Source organism: Artemia sp. Qi Xiang Cuo, chromosome 5, assembly GCF_049724085.1.
Source record: "Artemia sp. Qi Xiang Cuo chromosome 5, ASM4972408v1, whole genome shotgun sequence".
NCBI classification, from domain to species: domain Eukaryota; kingdom Metazoa; phylum Arthropoda; class Branchiopoda; order Anostraca; family Artemiidae; genus Artemia; species Artemia sp. Qi Xiang Cuo.
The window spans coordinates 71,771,885-71,795,889 of record NC_142798.1 but is presented as its reverse complement, the minus strand read 5'-3'; the positions used below and the strand labels follow the sequence as shown (position 1 = coordinate 71,795,889).

Here is a 24,005-nt window from a genome sequence, read left to right as displayed (position 1 = left end):
TTTCATTGTTGGTTAAAATTATGCAGTACGACTCAAACTTTCCTTTACTTTTAATCCTAAGGTCAATGGTTCAAGTCCCACTTTTTCAAGGGTGATTTTTTTAATGTTTTTCCTTCAGAAAGATTTGTCACCCAAATACCGGTCTTTTATTTGGGAAGGGGAAATCATTTCAATGTAGTTTAATATAATTCTGGCTTTGCTTGTTTTATCTAAAACTTTAAGTCTGTTATTAAGAATTACCCGACTTTTCCAATCTTGTCAAAATCTATTTGAAATGGTCAGAAATTGCTGCCGGAGCAAATTCATCTTTAATTAACTTCATTTCTTATGAGGAATAATAAAGTTAATCTGGAATGAGGAGAATGAATTGGTATAATGGGTTCTTATTAAAACAGTTCTCAGTTCTCCATGATCGCCAGATTGATACGATCAGCCATAAAGAGAAAAAAAACGATTCCGTCATGATCCTGCTCAAGAAAAATAAAGATTATTAGACCGAAGTCTAAAAATTGTTCATCTTGTCGCATATGTGGTATTTGATGGTTTAATTTAATTAAATTACCAGGGACACCAAAATGAAAACTAATTCTTTAAATTTGTTAAGTGACAAGTTATACAACCATATACATCTTAAAAAAAAAATGTAGGAAATCCGTGAATCAATTTTTAATGAAGAAGATCTTCAATTTTCAATCTTGTTTTTTTTTACATGCGCCCGCAAATTTTGAAAATGAAGAACGTGTGTTAAAAATCAGCAGAAAATGAGCAAAAAATATGTATTTTTATAAGAGCTCTTGAAAATGTAACTTTTCCGATTACTGCAGCAGAAGGAAACACAGTGGTTAATTGGTAGTAAACTGGGGAAAAATTCAGTGATTGGATGAGTAAAATGTAGGCTAGTCCTAACATCTTGTTAGTAAATAGGAATTGGAAAGAAGTGTGTATATCACGGAATAGCTGAGATTCTAAGCTAGGAAGAATTTTTTTCGAAGACTATGGTAACAACGAGGCCCTTGAGACTGTGCGGCTGTTTCTTTTTCTCGCATTGTAAAAAGCCTTCTTGCAATGGGGGGGGGGGAAACTTTGCATGGTTCATTTCTCTTTAATCAGTGGCGGGGTAAGTGTTGGTGTCAACCCTTCTTAAATCCTGATATGAGTAGGATAATCTTTTTCGAGAAACTATGAAAAACATGAATTTTGGTCTTGTGAATAATTTTATTTGAACAATTATACACTTGATGCCCCCCCCCCCCCCCGTGAATCTTAGTGTTTTAACAGATCTGTTTACCAGGTATTGACGCTCCCTTCTAAACCATGATTGGCTTATTGGACCATTGCCAAAGGATTTTTTTAATAGGTTCTCTTGTCTTAATTAATAATTGTCTTGAGCTGATGGATGCCAATCTGGCGTAGACAGTGGTAATATTCTATCTCTGCATGCTAAGATTGATTCCTCTTGATTTGTATGACGATCATTATCTTTTTCATTGTAGTGGTGAGAATGCGACAATTGTAAAATACGTCGTGCGTGACGAAAGAAAATAGAAATTTATTATGGTTTCCTTGCGCATTTGAATTTTTTTTTCCCTTGAGAAATAGGGTGCCTAAGAAAACGATATTTCATTTCTCTTTAATCTGATCTCCGAATATAATTTGTAAATTTGTTTCCTTTTTAAAGATTGGTTGTGCCCCTCATAGCGAATACAACATTAACACGTGCGGACACTCCTAGATAATAAATCCAGTCTTTCAGTTGTGGTTAAACAATTTTTGGGACACTGTATTTTGGGTACTTGTCAATTAGCTGGTACACACGCGAGAAGTCAAGTTTGTATAATGCTAATGAAATAAAACAAAATATGATGAAAATATAATAGTTTAGAAACAAATTTGGGCCATATATTTGCACATTAGGGGGGTGTGGGGGTAAAGCATAGCATACATTAAATATGTAACCTAACCTAGGTGCCTTCTCACCCCCACCCCCCAAATATAGTTTAAATAATGTAAACACAATGACAAACCACGCTTTACGATCCAATTCTCTATCGACTGATACCCGTTTGAATAGTACCTTTAGCATCTATCTTGCGTGTGTACCAGCTAATTGACAATTACCACATTTTGTTTAAGGTTCTCTAAATTTATATTTTAGGTGTGTTCACGGTATGAATGTTATTATGTACGAATATTGTTTAGCTAAAAATAAGTTGGTGGTTGCACCAATCAAAAAAATGAATAGGATGTTTCGGTGCTCCAATTCCGCGAAGATTAACGCACAAGCAGTGGTGGGTCCAGGGGAGGGGGCGCGCGCCCCCCGTAGCGTAGTCTAAAGTAGTGTAATTTACTTAATTAACTCAATTTTGCGTTAATTAAACTTGCTCCTAACGCCAGTTTATTGGATCAACTCATTTTGTGCCCCCCCCCCTAATTTTTTTTATCGGATCAACCTATTTTGCGCCCCCCCTCCCCCTAAAAAAATCCTGGATCCTCCCCTGCGCACAAGCCATGCTTGCAACAACTGCAGTAGAGTTACAACATTCAACTTGAATCAATTTTAATTTTTGCTAATTGGACTTTGTTAATTGGACTTTTGTTAATTGCAATATGGATTTAACCAGATTTGAGCCTAAGAGTGAAGCACAGGTGAAATGGCCGTTTGAAACAACTTTCAAACAAAACATCCGACCTGCCAATAAGCTCATAAAACTGTACACTTTGTATATTCATTAGTAATACATTCGCATATTAAAATACACTCGCAAAATACACATATTTGCATTTTGTCTTTCTCCGGGAGGCCACTTGGATTGATTGTATGTATTTTATTGCAATTAAATTAACTGAATTAAACTGAAGTGTATATCGTGGTTGCGACATCTGCCGTAACCTTGTAAAGAACAAACTCTAGCCCATAGGAACCACAAATTTTTAAAATGCGGTTTAAAAAGTAAGGAAGAATCGCCATTTGAAAATTTTTCAGGAATGATGACTTTTATTTCGATAAATCTTAATGGTACAAATTTGTTGTGAAAACAAGTGTATGGATATTTCGAAAAATGGCCATCCTCACAAAAATGGTGTTGGATCCGAATGAAAATAGCACCTTTGCAATCACAATAGCCGAAACACCCCAATTTAGAATAATTACGGTCCCCCATCTTGAGGAAAAAGGAAAATCACTTTCGCATAGGAACCAGTTAGGTGTCTCCTTTTTTTCTGCTCTTCGTTTTTTTAGCCGCTAGTGGGGCGCTGAATTAACAGATCGAGATGTTCCAATAGATGTCATTTTACAATAAACTACGGTAATATTCTCTATGCCTACTCGGGACCTCCTTCATTTCTTTGACGATCATTATCTCTCCTTTATAATTGGCTGCATTTTGACGTTTGGGAAGAGACATTGTGCGTAATCAAAGAATTTAGAAATTCGTCATGGTTCCCTTCTGTAGTTAAATCTGTTTCCTATTAAAGAGATGTATGTCCAAAAAGCAAATTCGCATTGCGTTACTTTTGGGGAAGTTTCTAGAGATTTAGACTTTAAATTCCCGGAATTATTTAGATATTCTTGTTGACTCAGCATAAATGTATTTATTCGCAGTCGTATGTAGAAAGGAAAATCCACTTAAATGGCCTGATCAACATCCCATGGGCTCAGTTGCCATAATTATTTTTTTTAGGGAAGTTTCTAGAGATTTAGATTTCAAATTCCCGGAAGTGTTTAGATACAGTGTCTATATTAGGAATAGTACTGAAATAATAATAACTTCCTAAAGATTGTATTTGTTTCTTTCTCTAATATTTGTTTTTCGTTTCTAAGCGGTACAGAAGAGTTTTCCTGTCCGATATTGTCAGTTGAATACATGTAAGAATGCAGCTGTTCCACTCGGGACAATACTTTCTGTTCTTGAAGGAAAAAAATGGAAATTGGGAAGAGAATAATAAACTTTAGCGATATTACTGGACTTCAAGTGTAGGTAAATTTACATTTGCAAACTCGAGGGGACTTAGATCTCCGTATGCAGAATATACATTCTTGGCGCATTGAGATTGTGTTATGACCTTCTAAGACTCCATCTTCTATGGCTTGTACATATGATGTGCTTTAGTCCCAAATAAAGGCGCATGGAGATCACTTAAAATAGTGTTATTTTGTGTCTTTTGCATTCTAAAGTCTTTGGATAGGAGAAACTGCTAATGCCACAAGAAGCACAGCTATTGGTAGTTGAATTAAGAAGTATCAATTAGAAATGCTAGTGCTACTAGCAAATCATTGCAGCATCAAGCCGACTAAGGCTAACACTGTTGCGCACGTCCCTCCTTCATTCCAATTCATTCAAAGCCTCCGTCTTTCCACCCCCAAAGAAATTTGAATTTCCCTCAAATCCTTCCTTACGACCTCGTCCCACACTATTCGAGGCCTGCTTTTCGTTTTGCATCAGAGGCTTGGCCAAAAATGACGAGTTTTGACTTTCTGTCATCCTTCGTCCGTAGAACGTGTCTTAGCCATCTAAATTAGAAATGTAGAAGAATAAGGTCTAAACAGTATTGTTACAAATAGTGAAGTGGCACTCAGACGAGTTAAAAGTGCACCGATAGCATTACAGTAAAACTGATGGTTGCACTATGGCACTATGACATTATGTTGCACTATGAAACTATGGCACTTATACTTCAGATATATTGGCTTAAACTTCTAGTCTTCATAGCTTTATGTTATATTTGGCTTTATTAGCAATTTTCTATAACGTTTGCAAACTAGCTGCTATTCAGTTGGTGGATAACAGGGACGCGCAGTACCTTTGTGAGCTTGAAAGAGCGTTGAGTTGAGAGAATATCTTAGGCCCATTTGCATTTTTTTTAGGGGGAACTATCCAGGAATGAGGTTGACGTCAATGGGAGTAAGGGTTCCATTTAGAGACGGAGCTGAATCATCCTCTTGCTTAAACAAAAACAAGAAATTGGGAAAGCCGTGTTTTAGTAATACGTTTGATGATTATTTTTTCTTTATTTAAGAAGAACTATCATAAATAAAAAATATTGAATTTGTGACTCACGTCAAACCGCAAATCACAAAATATTTGAAAGTCTGATTGGATGGGCTCAGGTCAGAGCATGCAAATAGTTAAACGTTTTAAATGGAACTTCTGTACTTCACTTTTTATTGCTCTTTTTGCTACTGATTATGATCTATTTACTTCCATCACTTTTGTAAGTTAAAACTAAAAACTGATAAAAAATGTCAGTGATGCTGTTTTTAGCTGAATTCATCTAAACATAGATGCTAATCCTCCATTTTTTTTATTAGTCAGGACAGTTGAGTTTCTATAGTCTGTACAGTGTTTGAGGATTTAGTTAGAAATCAACATGATAATCATAATAAAAAAAGAAGAATGTACAATAGTCGTCTTATGATGTTTTATGCCGGCCGAAAGAGGGAGCGTACGTAGCGCAAGGTGTCAAATCCTCCCCCAAAATCCTAAATTTTCCAGGATTTATTATACTTCTTATTCTAATAATCAGCTAAAAAAAAAAAAAAAAAAAAATCTTAATCCCTCCCCCCCTCAGTATGTGCCTTATGTCAGTCTTATGAGGACCGACGCTAAAGTATTAAGTATTTATTTTGTTTTATCAAAATATAATGTATAAGTGTATTGCGGTGCATGCTTCTGCTCCATTATGATTGTCGCAAAAAAATGTTGGTTGAAGTAACTGCACCCTTTTAACTTATTTAACGTAAACCTATTTATTTCTACCTTATTTCATGCAAGTTAATTCGGCTTCTTGCCTTGGCAGTTTCCGACTAAAATTAATTTACCAGTAAATGCTATCCAAAATATTAGATCCTTGTCCATCCCGATGTTTAATTCAAATTTATTTTCAAATGAGAATCTAAATTTGGAATTAGAAATTTGCCCTGGAAGTTTCCTGAAAGAGATGAGATTCTAACTGTTTCCTATTAATTTCGAGGAAGTAAATAACTTGACGCACACTTTAGTAAATTTTTCCAACGATAAATTTTGATGCGGGACAAATATATATATATATATATATATATATATATATATATATATATATATATATATATATATATATATATATATATATATATATATATATATTTTATATATATATATATATATATATTATATATATATATATATATATATATATATATATATATATATATATATATATATATATATATATATATATATATATATATATATATATATATATATATATATATATTATAAGTTAAATAAATATGGTGAAATCCTGAAATTCAGCGTAGTGTTTTTGGGGCGTTGTTAATGCTGAAACCTTAAGAAGTGCTATTTTTTAAGCTTTGGGCCCTCCCAGTGGCGGGTCTGGCCTCTCTTGCACCCGGTACAAAATCTTGATTAGTGCCCTATCCCGTCTCCCACAAAATCTTCAGGCCAAATTTTAACAAAATTTCATTTATTAACAAAAAATTTGTCAATTTATTAATTATTTGATAATTTATTTTTAATTATTGTTTAATTGACCATTTAATTATTTAATTATATAATTACTATTAGTTTTTTTAATTTTATTATTTTAAATATTATTATTTGTTTTTTTCATTTTATTTTTATTTATTTATTGATTAATAACTTATTAATTATTTTTCATTTATGAACTGCGCCTTCTACTTTATCAGTAAAACTTCAAAAATTACAAAATGATTATAACTGTTAGATTATTTCCTTGAAATTTTGCGCCCCTAAAATGTCTGCGCCCAGGGCAACTGTCCTCTGTCTTTCCCCAAAAACCGTCTTTGGGCTGTTCTCCAGAAATAGTATTCTAGATTTCCTCCCTCCCTAAAGATTTCTTTCCTCCTTTCTCTGACTAATGAGCTTTGTTTTATTTCCTTAGTGTCAATATTGGTGCATAGTTTGATTGTTGCCAATTTTTTCAGATCAAAGTATTTATTCAGATTAAAGTATTTCTTTTTCTTCAACAGGGATTGCATGTCCAGATGTTGTTTACTTAAAGAAACATATATTGGTGATGTCCCTCATCGGTGAAGATGAAAAACCAGCAAAAAAGATCAAAGAATCCATACTTAAAGAAGAAGAAAGCTTATTGGCGTACAAACAAACTTCAGAAGTAAATCAGCATTTCATTTTAAATGCATTTTTTCCAAGTCATCTATATCCCTTAGTATTGAGTACTAATTTTTCAGGATATTTAAGAACCATAAACAGTCCTATTAGCAAAGAATTCCGGGGTCTCTCTACCATTCGGAATTAAAGCGAGATGAAAATATATAGGAATAATGGGTGAAACTTGTGATTAAGACAATAAAAAAACATATCCACTAATAAAAGCCCTAATATTTTGGCTTCACGTCGGCAAGTCTATCAAGGAAAAAGAAGACTCTAAAGTGGAATTACTAAAACATACAAGAAAATAACATAAATAAATGAAAAAAGCGGTATTCAAAAAAACTAAAACGGGTAAAATGAAAGGAACCGAGGAAATTAGATTTGTTTTTATTCTGCGATTTTCTTCTATGTTTTAGCTGTTTAGTCTTTTTTGACGTTGGCAAAGGCTCCAAACGTGAAGCTGAAGCATTAGGTGTTTTATATATAGCCTGACTATTTAGTACATTTGTTATTGTTTTAACTAAAAGTTTAGGTGTTATTATTATTTATTTTGATTTATTATAATTATAATCGTAGTAGCTGAATATATTCAACTCATTATAAGTCGAGCTTATTGTTGTTTTTGCGCTATATATTATGCTATATGAGGCTAGGCTTGACTTTGTCGGTGAAGTGTTCCAGATTTGAAGCCGAAATATTTGAGCTTTTATTAGGGCTATTACTACTAATAACAACTAATTGCAGCAACAAGCCCCTTAACGCCAACACAACTCCGCGCAAATCTTATTGAAAGCTTCACTCTATACTCACTCCCGTGAAGTAGTGATTTTATTTAAATCCTTGCAAATGACGTCTTCCCACCCCATTTGAGGGTGGGAACGTCTTCCCACCCCATTCGTTTTCCCCCAGATAGATGGCCAAAAATTACAATCAATACCGATTTGTGATCCTTCAATTGCATGACCTAATAGTTTTAATCTTACTTTAATTATGCTTCTGGAAAGTGTACTTGAACCATATTTTTCTTACAGCATGATTGTAATAGCTATACAGCATAATAGCTAAGATTATCCTTGGACAATTTTCTTTAAAAGATTTAATAAATCTTCCTCTGCTTTTATTAGTAATTGTAAAAAAAATCGACGTTCTCTCTGTATTAAATGTTTTGTCTGATATTATGTTTTCTTGTTGTTTTAATTAAAAGTCCTAATAATGTCAATCAGGGTCTAGTTATAGACTGTTAAACATCAAAATTAATGAACCCTTTAATTTAATTAAAAAATTATTTTAACCTTTACGTCATTATGTTCCTAGAAAGTGGCCTTGAACCATATTTTTCTTACAGGGTGAGTATGGTTTCATGTTCGGTCAGTCAAACGAGTAGCTAAGACTGTCCTTAGACAATCTTCTTTTAAAGATTTAATAAATCTTCATCTATAAGAAAATTCTGTTTTTGACGTTCTCTTTCTCAATTAAAGTTTTGCATGTTATGATGCTTTCATTTTGTTTTAATTACAAACTGTGAAACATCAAAATCTTTTAACCTGCAACACAAAATCCTAGTGGTATAAATATCCTCTTCAACAACTGGTTAGAATTTAAATGTTTTTGCAACTTTTCCAATATTTGACAATTTCAAATAATTCAAATTATTTTAAAAGTCGAAACAAAATACAAGAAGATATTTTCACCTTCATACCTATGCTGTTTGCCGACCTACCGGGGTAGAAAGATTTTAGTAAGTTTTGTCCTAACTTTGAACATTTATTTAAAAACACATTCCCTTGCTTCCATTTGGGCTGTAGTGTAAGCAACATATACAACACAGTGGTTCTCCAGACGCTATCAATCTTTATAACAGCGGTATACGCCATACGGTGTGTTAGTAACCTCAATATAAGAAATATCAACACATTGATTTGCTCTCTTCTAAAACAGGGTGTTAACCTGCAACATAAAGCAGGGTCAAATATTTTAAACCCTAATATCTATTTCTTAGACAATGCTGTCTTTCCAACTTTAATTAAAACGAAATGAAAATATAATAACACGTAAAACATTTACATAAGATGGCGAACGTTGAAAAACTTTATACAAAGAGTGGTAAAAACCTGAATATTTTTAGCAATTGTTAACTTATTTAATCTCGTTTCTTTTCTCTCTCTTTTCTTTTCGTTAATAAAGGCTTCCAGATGTGAAGCCAAAATATTTGGACTTTTATTAGTATCTGTATAAAAAGTTTTTTTTTGTTCACGTCTCTGTGACAACTCCTTCCATACGAAATGACTTTGCGAATAAAAAATAACAAATATATTAACTTATTAATATATATTACAATTTTGTTTTTTAATTCAATTTTAATTAAATTGAAGGTCGGTGTAGTTAATAGTTAAAAATAAATAAAAAATATATCCATTAATACATTTTCATTTTATTTTAATGATAATTATTGGTAATTTCAATTAGAGTCAAATTACAAACTATGGAACAGTAAAATTGGTAAACCAGCGATCTAAAATGATATTCATGCTATGAGTATCATTTTTAGTGACCTGTTAGAATTCTAATTTTATGCAACTTTTTAGATTGAAATATTTTCAAAATGTTTTTAGTATTTAGAAACAAAATGTACTAACTTTATTTCAACACCATATTTTGAATCCTTGCCTAATTACAAGGCTGGAAAGATTTTCTAACTTTGAACAAATACTTTATTCAAATTAGATTTAAAATACATTGGTTGGCTTTAATTCAGGCTGTACTGTAGGCAACACACAACATAGAGCTTCCAGACGCGTCCTCGCTATAATAATACCACGAAGGGTGCTTGTAAACTGCGATAAAAGGAATACCAACACACTGTTTTGACCCTCTTTAAAATTAGGATTTGTCTCCGGTAATGGCGGCCTAAAAGTGTTCTTTTTTGTGTTGGATGATTATAGTAGGATAAGATATTATTTTATCTTCTAAGACTTTAACACAAGCGATTTGCACCGAATTTCAGGGTTAAGTCAACTAGAATGAAATCAATACAAATCACATCTTGACAAATAAATCAGTAAATAAAATATCACAAGGTTACGTGTAGGAACTGAAATGACGTAACCTCTATAAAAAGGAAACGTTTACAGTTTTCTGCTCTCTCGTAAAATTAGAATTTTTTTCCGATAATCATGCGGGAGGTAAGAGACCCTAACTTAAGGCTCACAGGGGAAAATGTCTGCCATAAACGATATTTAAGCAAACTTAATTGCTATCACCTGCTCCCTAGCCGTTTCTGTTGTTTTGAAAAATCTAAACAGAATGTACATGGCTTTAGTTAAAAAAAAAGAAAATGTCGGAAAAATTGTTTGGTTGCCCGGAATTCAATTTCTAACTCAATAGATCGTTTGACAAAGTTTGACCGGGAAAAAATTGCTTTGGCAAGCCAATACTGCTGAAATGTGAACCAATAGTAAAACTGAAACGTTCGGACCCTGACGTTAAATTTTGCAAACACTCCTAATGAGATCTATTTTAATGTTTGTATCTCTCTTTGACAAACTCAATTCTTTGCGAAATAATGTTGTATTTGATTCCATGTCATTATGAGTAAACTATCCTACAACAGGTACTTTGTGCTCTGCTGCCATGTATTTGCATGAAAAAGCACTACGGGAAAATTGACGCACCTCTGACAGTGGGGCTTATTTACAAAAACTTAGGGAGGGGGGGTAAGGACTTTATTGTTAATACAGATGCAACAGAATGGTATATCAAATCCTAGGAGGATTGTTTTTTTTAATGATATTACCGCAAAGTGCATCTTAAAAAATATTGGTGGGCAATCCCCCCCTCCTCCATTGGCACCCTTGCGCCCTGAATCTAAAAGGGTGCATATAAACTGAAGGTCTCTTTCGGGCTTATTGACACTTTTATATAGAAGAGGACAGTTTAAATTAATTGATATTGAAAATAAGGTCCAAAACTGGTAATTACTGGCAGTGACATAGGACTTAAGTACATATCTTATGACTTCATGTGGTTTTTTAAGGGGAAAAAAATTAAGCATAATGACAGAAATAATGAAAACCGTAGCTGAAGCACTTGAAAGCCTGACTTTTGCATTTCGCATTTTACCTTTTTCGCTTTTAAAGTGGTGTAAACTTTAAGCTTCGTTTTCTCAAAATAATGAAAAGCGCTTATACCTCCTTTGTACTTGAGACGGCCATGGGCTTTGCTTGTTTAGAAGGATAAGTAAAGAATGATCCCTCCCTACTTCTTTCGATTTTATTATAGGACCTAATTTGCCCAAGACTATTTTGTTCTCACTATATATTTAGTTTGTAATACATTCGCTTTTGTTGTGTTTTTGTTATTTTTTTTATCATACTGTTTTCTCCAGGCATTGTCTGGTTCAATACTGATAGCTTTTAGATTTCATGTTAGAAATTGTACTTTGACCGGAAACGTAGAATGTAATTAAAACGTAGAAAGTAAAAACGTAACGAAAAGAAAATGTTAGACTTGAGAAACGGTAAAGAAAATTTTTGAGACGTAGAAAGTAATTATCAAAATAAAAAAAGGAAATCTTTTTATTACAATAGCAAACTTTGCTCTTTAGGCTGCTCTTTTAAGTGTAAAAGACGTATTAATAAAAGAACAACAAAAACACAGAAAGTTTTTTCTTTTCTGGGATCATTTCTAAGTAGGCTACACTATGAAATTTATGTGAAAAACTTTGAATAGACTTATCAATATTTCTAAGACGGAAAAGCTTGACACGAAGACAGTTAGCAAACAATGTATCACAAACAAAGTGCCAAAGAGGAATATGGCACTCTGATTGCCTTATAGGTAGCAAATTCATAATAGAGGATGCTCCACTTTATATATATATATATATATATAAAAGTGTTTGTCTAACCCCAGGTATCAATAATTTTATTGATATGACTTCATACCGACTTATCTGCCCGAACAATCTTTCTTTGGAAAGATTTAAAATGGTGGTGAAACAGTGCCCTTTTAACGTATGTGGGACGAATTTAGGATAAGAATAAGACTATGGGAGAGATGATTCTTGTTTTTAAAACTATATCACAAGCGATCTACATGGAATCATCTTAATGTCAGTAGTACATCAAATGAGCAGGAGCCACATTTGGAAAAATAAATAAGTAAATGAAATTGCATAAAATTACGGGTCAAAACTGAATTTACGCAAAGGTACAAACGCAAAACTGAATTTAGTTTTGCGAATTTAACTATGATGATTTAAGTCTATTGAGGATCTATTTATGGTCTGTACTATAAACTAATTTCGATTTAATTTCTTTTTTAATTTAAAATTACAGCAAAGCACATTCGTAAGACTGAATTTATGTAAAACTGAGTTTACACAGAGCCATAAAAAATTACTGTGGAAAGATGAGCTCAAGACGTCTTGTTTTAATACCGGCAAAATGTTTGCGGTGTTTTTCTCTTGTCAGGTGTTTGTCTAAAGCTTTTGACCCGTTTCTTTGCTAAAAGTTTTTTTTCGTCATGGCAATATAATCATTACTGTAGGGACGAATACGGGTATAGTCTTCTAATACTTTTGTAGTTTTTCTCTTTTTCTGTGCTTTTCTGTTGCCTTTGACTTACTTCTTTGCTAAAAAAAAAAAAGAAATAGTTTCACTAGCGGTAATATAACCGCTAGTGTAGGGATGAATTTAGACATCATGCTTTATATATCCTTCCCTAGAGATGTTTTTAGGGGGGGCAGGGGGCACTTGCCCTGGGCGTAGGAATTTTAGGGGCTCAAAGTTTATAATAAATTGTGGTTATAGTCATTTTGAAACTTCTGAAATTTTATTTTTATTAAAATAAAGTAGAGTAAACACTGCCAAGTTACGCTTGGTATTAAGTATAAGCAAACTAAATCCGAAATTTTCCACCATTATAATCACCATTTCCACCACATAATCACCATTCCAGCATGTAGGTCAGGTCCAATAGACCAGCGTAGAAAAGCTGTAGGTGTCAGTCTTTATCAAATAATTGTAGAAATCAATCACCGTTTCAAAAGACTTTCAGAATTGAAAACAAATTTTGGGTTTTGCTCAATGCAGAAGAGTTATTTCAAGATGGAACGATTGTTGACGATGTTAAAGCATATTACCTCAAACTTGATGAAAAATATTGCAACGATTTAGATCCCATTCAGTTGTTCCACAAACTCCAAGATATGATAGAAATAATTCAACACGAACATATTTGCTTAAAGAAACCTATAGAGTGGTGTGCTAGCATTAATTATGCAATATGGTGAAGAAGGGGTCTTTGCAAGCGTAAGAGTGGCCTATCAAATACTATTAGATAGCAATGTGAGTGCTCAGTAATGAGCGGTCGTTTAGTCTTTGCAGAGGCTAAAGTAAGAAAATTCAGGTTTAAATAAATGGAAATTTTGTTAATGAATGAAGACATTGTTAAGATTTAGCCTGAATATTTTGGAAGACGGGGGGGGGGGGTGGGGCTAATCGAGGTTTTGCCCCGGGCGCAAGGAAGGCCAGAACCGCCACTGTTTTTACTTTTTATTGTGTGTTTTCAGGGGCCTCTGACCCGCTTATTTGCTAAAAATTATTTTTCTTGTTTTTTAAAGGATAAATTTTCATATCCTGTTTAGAACGTTCTTTTTATTTCTCTATTATTTTTTTTTCAAAGTCCTTTGACCCGCTTCTTTGCTAAAAAAATTGCTTCGTTTCTTTTGCCATGGCAATATAATCTGCAGTGCAGGGACCAATTTAAGGCCTGCTTTGTTTATCATGTCATGTTAACTCGAAAAAGAATTCCTTATCTTGTTCGGACAGTGACAGAGAAGAAATCATTTCTTAATAAAACAAGAAAAGTTTGCCTTTTCCTGTCTAGTTAACTAAAGTTACAACATCCCGTAATAGAATGTAGAAAATGGGGAACAAAGTAAACTGTATATATTTTTTTTTAATAAAACAGACCTTTACACATCGTGTTTTAAAAATTCGCTTCATTTTTCTGTTTTTTGAGGTTTGCCAACGGCCTTCGGCCGCTGCTTTGCCAAAACTTTCGGTTTTTGCTTTTTGCCATGGCGAGATGATTGCTATAGAACTAATTCAGACTTTGTGTTTTAGTTACGGCCACTACTAACCTAAAAAGTTAATTATTCATTAATTGAGGCCATTTTTGACATAGTTATCTGTTTTAGATGATGACACGGCTTTATAAAGAAGCGCGTCTGGTTCATGGTGATTTATCCGAATATAACATATTATGGCACCAGAATCAGTGCTATTTCATTGATGTCAGTCAGTCAGTTGATCTAACCCATCCTCATGCCTTGGAGTTTTTATACAGGGATTGTCTCAATATCACTAATGTAAGTACATGTATATACTATATTTTAAACATTTTAAGCCATGCAGAAACCGTGTAGACGTATCACTAACACAGCTAGCATAAAGAGTGGCGATTACACCCGATTAGCCATGGATGGACTTTTTTTTTAGTAAAATTGTGGACGATAAGCCTCTTCCAGGTACGAATTAGCTTATGGTAATTTTAATTTAAAAAATATAAGAACAACCGAAATAATATTAAAATAGCATTTAAGAAAATGTATGAATTGTTTTCTGTTTTGGGTAAATGAACATAAGATTTTAAGTGAAATGCCATAGTTAAATATTGAAAGTCTATAAGTGAATAATTAAAATAATTATTATAAGTGAATAATATAATAATTATAAGTGAATAACATAAGTATAAATAATTATTCATAGAATAAAATTATAAAATAATTATAATAAAATTATAACAAATAATTATAACTAAATAATGTATAAGTAAATAATTTAATTATAGCTAAATAATTATAATAAAATTATGAAATAATAATTATAATTATTCTATAAGTGAATAATAAAATAATCAAATACTGAGGAAGAGGAAATAACTTATTTCCAAACTTAGGGAACTGTGGTATGAAGGAAGTTGGGACGTACCACTCTAAAGGATGAATTCTTGGATTTTACTTGGTCATTAGATTAATTTTTTTAAAATAACAGTACTGAGCGACATTAAAAATTACAATGAGCAGAAATTACTCCTTATATGGGGGAGGCTGCCCCATGCTCACCCCCCCCCCTCCACCGCTATTTACGCTAAAGTATTATGGTGTTTTGGAGATACTTCCAATTCAATGCCCCTTGTTTTTGACAATTTGGTTTCAAAGAAGTGAGTTAAAAAGTAAAACTTCAGCGTAAAGATTTTTTTTTTCTACATCAACACAAGATTTTCAACAAAGATTTTTTTTTTTTTGGGGGGGGGGCGGGTTAAGGAGTAGGTAGTCCTCAATTGTCTCCCTCCCCATATATGTAATAATTTCTGTTTATTTTAAGTTTTAATGTCGCTCAGAACTTTCATTTAAAAAAAAAAAATTCTTTTTAGTTTAATTTCTGTTAGTTTTTATAGTATACAATATTGTACTCTCTTTTTGGGGGAGTTTAATTCTTGGTTCTAAAATTATGCAAATTTTTCATGTGCTAATAGCAATTGTGAGCAACTTAAAAGTTAATACATTTTGCATATTTAAAATCAGGATATTGTAAGGGGTTCTGTCTTTGTATATATTGTTATCAAAACTTCGTTTTTTAAAGTTTTGGTTTCTAAATCTGAAATTCGTAAACAATCCAGGCCAGAATGATAATCACCCCTTGCAAATACACCCCCAAAATATGCATGTGGAGGCGCGGTTGCATGAGGAGGAAGGTGCCTGAGGAGGTAATCTTAGGATCATTGTTTAAATGGTTTCCAAGGTGATTTCTTCGAAAAAAAATCTTTTATACGGATGTTCTCCGGAGACGCCAGCAGGGGAGCAATCCTTCCTGGGAAACATGAAGACATTAGATTATATACCTAAATAGAAAATTAAGAAATATTCCCAATGCCACTTCTCCCCCTCTGAAATTTCCTGATGGCACTCATATGCTCCTCTCTCCTCCCACCTCTCTACCTTTTGTGCCATTAGGCATGTGAATGTAATCTTTTATGTTACACAGAACAAGATTGATCACCCCATAGCACCTGTATTACAGGTTTAGTCAAAAACATTCTCGGGAATCAAGGGAGCTTAGAGTTTAATTTCTATCCCCCCCCCCCCCACCCACCCAGCCTTCTTCTATATTTATCATAAGTTAAGAAATTTGGGCATAAAATAAATTTTTGGGGCTTCAGACACAGTCCCAATCTACACAAAATCCCACCGCCCGTCTTTCGTAACGGTTGATGCGCAATTATGCACCACCATGCATATTTTTGTCAAGCATCAAGTGAATCAACTTAGCTAAATGAAGTTTTGAAATAAATGTATGTATTTGCAGTCTATTTTGTATGTATTTGCATTCTATTTTGCAGTCTATTTTGTATGTATTTGCAGTCTATTTTGTATGTATTTGCATGTATGTATTTGCAGTTTATTTTGTATGTGCATCTATAAACTACTTGCTATTTTAGGAATGAAAGTACCATCAAGCGGCATTACTACGTCTGAAACTTAAAAGGTTTATAAATTGAAAGCTGTATTCAAAGCTAATATTTAATAGTTATTCGTTAATTAAATCTGGCTTGTTGGCATTTTATGGGCCTAAATCGTCGTTTTTGCCACAAAATGGCAGAAAACGCCACTTTGCTGTGGGATAATTTTTGTTACTTAAAAAGGGCACCATAACTTTCCATTTCTATTTTAATAAACCTTCTCCTGATATTCTAGGACCATTGGTTCAATATGATCACGCACCAAGCCGCTTGAGGCCAACATAGCTGTCCACGTTCCTTCTCCATCCTAGTCTATTCAAAGCCTAATTCTTTATACCCTTCCAGGAAGTTCCTGTTTCCCCTAAATCTGTCTTTATGATATCATCCCACCCAACCGTGGACTACATGCTATTCGTTTAGCCCTAGACGGTTGGCCAAAAAGGAAAGTCTTTGGCAATCTGTCATCCTTCATCCTGCGTCTCTTGGAATGTCTCGTTTTTTGGTCTTTAACCTCTCTTTGTTTTTCTTTTTTTAAATACTCCTACCCCCTCTCCACTTGGTGACAGAACAATCATTTCACTTAGATTTATTTTAACTTTAAAAATCTTCAATTACTACACTAAATAGAAATTTTGAATTATATTTTTCAATTTTGGGTAGCCAAACATAGCTGATTAAAACAAGTTATACTAACAACCAAACCACAAAACTAACCTCACCGATTTGTGAGGGTCCCCTTCGGTCATAAGGCACCCCTTTCATCGTGGAAACACATTAATGATATATACACAGATTAAATCTGTAAAAAGTTGTTCTTAATCAACTATACTACATCCAATAGTTCTTTAACCTTTAAAGCAAACAGTTTGAGGAGGTGTGCTACCTTAATGGATCACTCTATCTTGTTCATTGTAAATTCTTTTAGTTTTTATGGCCAAACTATTTAGAATTATTTGGGTGGTCTGGCCATAACTTGTAGAGCTTGGATAGGAGGTCTAAATAGATAACATAAAAGTAAAAGACGACACCTAATTTTACGAAAATTTTAGAAAAACCATTTAAGTTACCGCGTTTTGGGCCGGACATGGAAATATTCAGTTTTATATAAACTTGCATTGTTAGAAATTATGAATTTTGTTTTTTCGATAATCTGGAGTAGAATTTTCTTTTTAAAGTTCAGGAAAAGGCAGTCCCTAAAAATGCTCTAGCATACATGCTAGAAAAACTCAAAAATTCAGTTCAAAGGAATTATCATTTGAGCAGTTAGGCCGCATTGGCAGTTTCACAAGGTTGCCAACAAAAAGAACTTAGATTTCACTGTCTTTGAATGAAATTCCACAAGCAAACGACACTTTCTCAACTGCTCTCGATGATGGCTAGTCTCTTGAGAAATTCGGTTGTGGGCCAATTGTCTTTCTGGCGCTCCGTCGCTGCTAAGGGTAGTAAAATTATTCTAAGCTATCGTATCCCCTTTATCAAGTACAAGTCAATCGAGTCAATTGTCTTAATTATCCCTTCCAGAATATCAGAAACTTTGCACTGTCAACCTTTTAACGCACTTCTTTTTCTCTCTTTTTTCAACACATGCTGCATAGTTTGTTTTAATTAGTCGTCTTGAATGGATTTTACGGGTAACCACTAATGAAATGATCAATCTGTATTTTCTGTTTTTATCAAGAACGAAATATGAGAAGATTCAGCACCATTACAACTTTTCTCTAAGGGAAAATGCCTCAGCTCGGTTAAATCAGTTGCTGGTTGACATATTTATTGTTACTTATGACCTTTTACAGTGTGAGGGTCTTTGGTTTTCAGAATGGTTTCATTATTCTAGTCTCCTTTGTATTAAAAACTCCCAAATGAGGATATCCGAACTTGGAGGCTAATATAAAATTGATCAGCTTTATGTTGATTAGTGGGGGTACTTTTGGCTACTTAACAGTTACTTATGGCCACTTTACGACGTGAGGCTTTTTAAGTTGTAGAAGCGTTTCATCATTCTAGTCTCTTTTCTATTAAAAGCCCTTAACCGAGTATATTCGACTTTAGAAGGCTGATATAAATATGATGAGCTCTACGTTGATGATTGGTGGCTTTTTTCGCTTAAGGGCTACTTAAGGCCAGTTTGCGATATGAGGCTCTTCAACCTTTAGAAGCGTTTCATTATTCTAGTCTCTTTTGTATCAAAAGCTTCAAAGCTAGATTATTCGAGTTTGGGATGCTGATGTAAACTTGATAAGCTTTGAGTTGATGAGTGGGTCTATCTTCGGCCTCTTCGACGTTACTTATGACCACTTTACGATGTGAGGTTCTTCAATCTTTTGCACCATTTCATTTTTCCAGTTTCTTTTGCAGTAACAACTTCCTAATGAGTATATCTGAAATTGGGAGGCTGATTTACGAGTAAACTTGATCATCTTTGCTTTGATTAGGGGTGGTACTTTTGGCCACTTCAGGACTATTTATGGTCACGTTACGATGCGAGGCTCTTTAAATTGTAGAAAGGGTTCTTTATTCTAGTCTCGTTCATATTAAAAGCTGTAAATTGGGGATACTCGATTTTGGAAGGCTGGTACCAACTTGATGAATTTTGCGTTGATAAGTGACGTTAATTCTTGCCACTTTGCGATATCTAGCTCTTCATCTTTTAAAAATGTTTCGTTATACCTATCTGCTACATATTAAAACCCAGACAACGAAAATATTCGAATTTGGGAGGTTGATGTAAAACTTCATGACCTTTGCGACGATGATTGATTTTACTTATGGTCTTTTTGTGATGTGAGACTGTTCATATTTTTGAAGGATTTCAGTGTGCTATGCGTTACAAGCCTTATAACGGGGATATTCGAATTTAGGATGTTGATATAAAACTTGATGAGCTTTTGTTGATGAGTGACTTTACCTACGGCCCTGTGACGTGAGGCTCTTCATCTTTTAGAAGGATTTTAGTATTTCAGTCTTCTATGCGTTAAAAGCTTCATAACAAGGATACTCGAATTTAAGAGGCGGGTATAAAACTTGACGAGTCTTGCTTTGATGTGTGACTTTATTTAAGACGTTTTTGCGATGTGAGGCTCTTTATCTTTTAGAAGGATTTCAGTATTTCACAGTGATATATATTAACAGCTTCTTAGCGAAGATACTCAAATTTGAGAGATTGATATAAAACTGCATGAGCTCTGTATTGATTAGTGACTTTACTTATTGCCTCTTTGCGATATAAGGCTCTTCATCTTTTAGAAGGAATCCAGTACTTCAGTCTATGAGTTTAAAGCTTCATAACAAGGATATTCGAATATGAGAAGCTGATACAAAACTTGATGAGCTTTTCGTTGATGAATGACTTTACTTATGGCCTCTGCAATTTGAGACTCTTCATCGTCTAGAAGGATTTCAGTTTTTTAGTCTTCTATGTGTTAAAAGATTCATACCAAGGACATGGTCTTTGCGACGTGAGGCTTTTTATCTTCTAGAAGGATTTTAGTATTTCAGTCTTCTATGCGTTAAAAGCTTCAGGATAAGGATACTTGAATTTGGGAGGTTGATATAAAACTTGATGAGCTTTTTGTTGATGAATGACTTTGCTTATTGCCTCTGCAATTTGAGACTCTTCATCTTCTGGAAGGATTTAAGTTTTTTAGTCTTCTATGTGTTAAAAGCTTCATACCAAGGATATGGTCTTTGCGATGTGAGGCTTTTTATCTTCTAGAAAAATTTCAGTATTTCAGTCTTCTATGCATTAAAAGCTTCATAACAAGGATACTTGAATTTGGGAGGTTGATATAAAACATGATGAGCTTTTCGTTGATGAATGACTTTGCTTATGGCGTCTGCAATTTGAGACTCTTCATCTTCTAGAAGGATTTCAGTTTTTTAGTCTTCTGTGTGTTAAAAGCTTCATACCAAGGATATGGTCTTTGCAATGTGAGGCTTTTTATCTTCTAGAAGGATTTCGGTATTTCAGTCTTCTATGCGTTAAAAGCTTCATAACAAGGATACTTGAATTTGGGAGGTTGATATAAAACTTGATGAGCTGTTCGTTGATGAATGACTATACTTATGGCCTCTGCGGTTTGAGACTCTTTATCTTCTAGAACAATTTCAGTTTTTTAGTCTTCTGTGTGTTAAAAGCTTCATACCAAGGATACTTGAATTTTAGAGGTTAATATAAAACTTGATGAGCTTTTCGCTAATGAGTGACTTTACTTATGGTCTTTGCGATGTGAGGCTTTTTATCTTCTAGAAGGATTTCAGTATTGTCTTCTATGTGTTAAAAGCTTCCTATCAAGGATACTCGAATTTGAGTGGTTGATCCAAATTTTACTAGCTTTTCGATGGTCAATGACTTTACTTATGGTCTTTGCGATGTGAGGCTTATTGCTCAATCATCTTGGTAGATTTCTTTTTCATTGATTCCAACCTGGTTCTTATTTAGCTTGTGTTCTGTCGTTGTCAAGTAAACTTCGAAAGGTTCGATTTGCGATGGTTTCTTTTTCTTTTCTTTCTTTTTTGTTTAGCACTGAGGACGACTCGGCGGAGGTCCCAGTCGAAAAATTTGCTTATTTCTTCTTCTTCATGGTTCGCCACTGGCTGACAAAATCCTTGTTTTTTCACCTTTTTTATTTTATTTTTCATTTTGTTATTTGCTTTCCTCTCTGAGTTTCATTTGTCGATGAGCGTTTCGTTGATGAATGACTTTACTTATGGCCTCTGCGAAGTGAGGCTCTTCATCTTCTAGATGGATTTCAGTTTTCTATGCGTTAAAAGCTTCATACCAAGGATACTCGAATTTAGAGGCGGATACAAAAATTTATGAGATTTGCTTTGATGAGTTACTTTACTTAAGGCGTTTTTGTGATGTGGGGCTCTTCATCTTTTAGAACGTTTTCTTTATTTTAGTCTTCTATGCGTTAAAAGCTTCATACCAACGATACTCGAATTTGAGTGGTTGATATAAAACTCGATGAGCGTTTTGTTGATGAATGACTTTACTTCTGGCCTCTGCGATGTGACGCTCTAAAATTCAATTAGCTTTTTTAAGGCCACAAAGCCGAGGTGTTTTCTATGTCTTTTGACCAAACTACCATCCTACCCCTGTGGTAGCTTTGCTAAACAATCATTGTACCTGTTTTATTTACATCATACTTTATATTACATTTATTCAGACAATATAGGAAATTTTTTTCCAACAAAAACACACAAGCAGATTGGCTGTCACGTAGATCATACAAGTAAATGAGGATCTACAACATCGTTTAGGTAGTAGGCTACTGACCGCTAATCCATAAAAGCTGTAAAATACAAGTTCTTTTTTGCAGTAACCGGGCAGAAGTCCATTTGGCTTTGAAACGGGACTATTGTCATGCAATGAGTTAACGGGGTGCAGCTGATTTTCAGCCTGTATAAAACTTGATGAGCTTTTCGTTGATGAATGACTTTTCTTATGGCCTCTGCGATTTGAGGTTCTTCATCTTTTGGATGTATTTCAGTATTTCAGTCTGCTACGTATTAAAAGCTTGACATAGAGTATATTCGAATTTGGGAGGTAAATACAAAACTTGATGAGCTTTTCGTTGATGGAAATCTTTTAGAACGTTTTCAGTATTTTAGTTTTCTATGCGTTAAAAGCTTCATACCAAGGATACTCGAATTTGAGAGGCTGATTTAAAACTCGATGAGCTTCTCCTTGATGAATGACTTTACTTATGGCCTCTGGATGTGAGGCTTCTCATTTTCTTTCATTTTCAGTATTTGAGTCTTTTATACGTTAAAACCTTCATACCAAGGATGCTTGAATTTGAGAAGTTGATATAAAACTTGATGAGCTTTTTGTTGATGAATGATTTTACTTATGGCCTCTGCGATGTGAGGCTCTTCATCTTTTAGAAGGATTTCGGTATTTCAGTCTTCTATGCGTTAAAAGCTTCATACCAAGGATACTCGAATTTGAGAGGCTGATTTAAAACTCGATGAGCTTCTCCTCGATGAATGACTTTACTTATGGCCTCTGGATGTGAGGCTTCTCATTTTCTTTCATTTTCAGTATTTGAGTCTTTTATACGTTAAAACCTTCATACCAAGGATGCTTGAATTTGAGAAGTTGATATAAAACTTGATGAGCTTTTTGTTGATAAATGATTTTACTTATGGTCTCTGCGATGTGAGGCTCTTCATCTTTTAGAAGGATTTCGGTATTTCAGTCTTCTATGCGTTAAAAGCTTCATACCAAGGATACTCGAATTTGAGAGGCTGATTTAAAACTTGATGAGCTTCTCCTCGATGAATGACTTTACTTATGGCCTCTGGATGTGAGGCTTCTCATTTTCTTTCATTTGCAGTATTTGTGTCTTTTATACGTTAAAACCTTCATACCAAGGATGCTTGAGCTTGAGAAGTTGATATAAAACTTGATGAGCTTTTGTTGATGAATGATTTTACTTATGGCCTCTGCGATGTGAGGCTCTTCATCTTTTAGAAGGATTTCGGTATTTCAGTCTTCTATGCGTTAAAAGCTTCATACCAATGATACTTGAATTTGAGAGGTTGATATAAAACTTGATGAGGCCATAAGAAAAATCATTCAGCAACGAAAAGCTCATCAAGTTTTATATCAACCTCTCAAATTCAAGTATCCTTTGTATGAGGTTCTTCATCTTGTAGAAGGATTTCAGTATTTCAGTCTTATATACGTTAAAAGCTTCATACCAAGGATACTTGAATTTGAGAGGTAGATATAAAACTTTCCACATGGACTTAAAACTTACCAATATGCGATTTGAGGCTCTTCATTTTTGAAGGATTTAAGTATTTCAGTATTCTATACGTTAAAAGCTTCATACCAAGGATACTTGAATTTGAGAGGTTGATATAAAACTTGATGAGGCCATAAGAAAAGTCATTCATGAACGAAAAGCTCATCAAGTTTAATATCAACCTCTCAAATTCAAGTATCCTTTGTATGAGGCTCTTCATCTTGTAGAAGGATTTCAGTATTTCAGTCTTATATACGTTAAAAGCTTCATACCAAGAATGCTTGAATTTGAGAGGTAGATATGAAACATTCCACGTGGACTTACCACTTACCACTCTGCGATGTGAGGCTCTTCATTTTTGAAGGATTTAAGTATTTCAGTATTCTATACGTTAAAAGCTTCATACCAAGGATACTTGAATTTGAGAGGTTGATATAAAACTTGATGAGCTTTTCGTTGATGAATGACTTTTCTTATGGCCTCTGCGATTTGAGGTTCTTCATCTTTTCGAAGGATTTCAGTATTTCAGTCTCCTACGTATTAAAAGCTTGACAACGAGTATATTCGAATTTGGGAGGTAAATATAAACTTG

General features: G+C 33.9%; 1 protein-coding gene across 2 annotated transcripts in view; it reads left to right on the top strand.

Moving 5' to 3' along the window:
* LOC148952479 (serine/threonine-protein kinase RIO3) overlaps nucleotides 1-24,005 on the top strand; it is a 149,504-nt gene that overhangs the window by 48,617 nt on the left and 76,882 nt on the right. For both annotated transcript variants that reach the window (XM_089088969.1, XM_089088970.1), the window contains exons 9-10: nucleotides 6,989-7,134; nucleotides 14,335-14,505. In XM_089088969.1, the coding sequence (XP_088945095.1) occupies nucleotides 6,989-7,134; nucleotides 14,335-14,505 (317 nt within the window). The remainder of the gene's footprint in view (nucleotides 1-6,988; nucleotides 7,135-14,334; nucleotides 14,506-24,005) is intronic.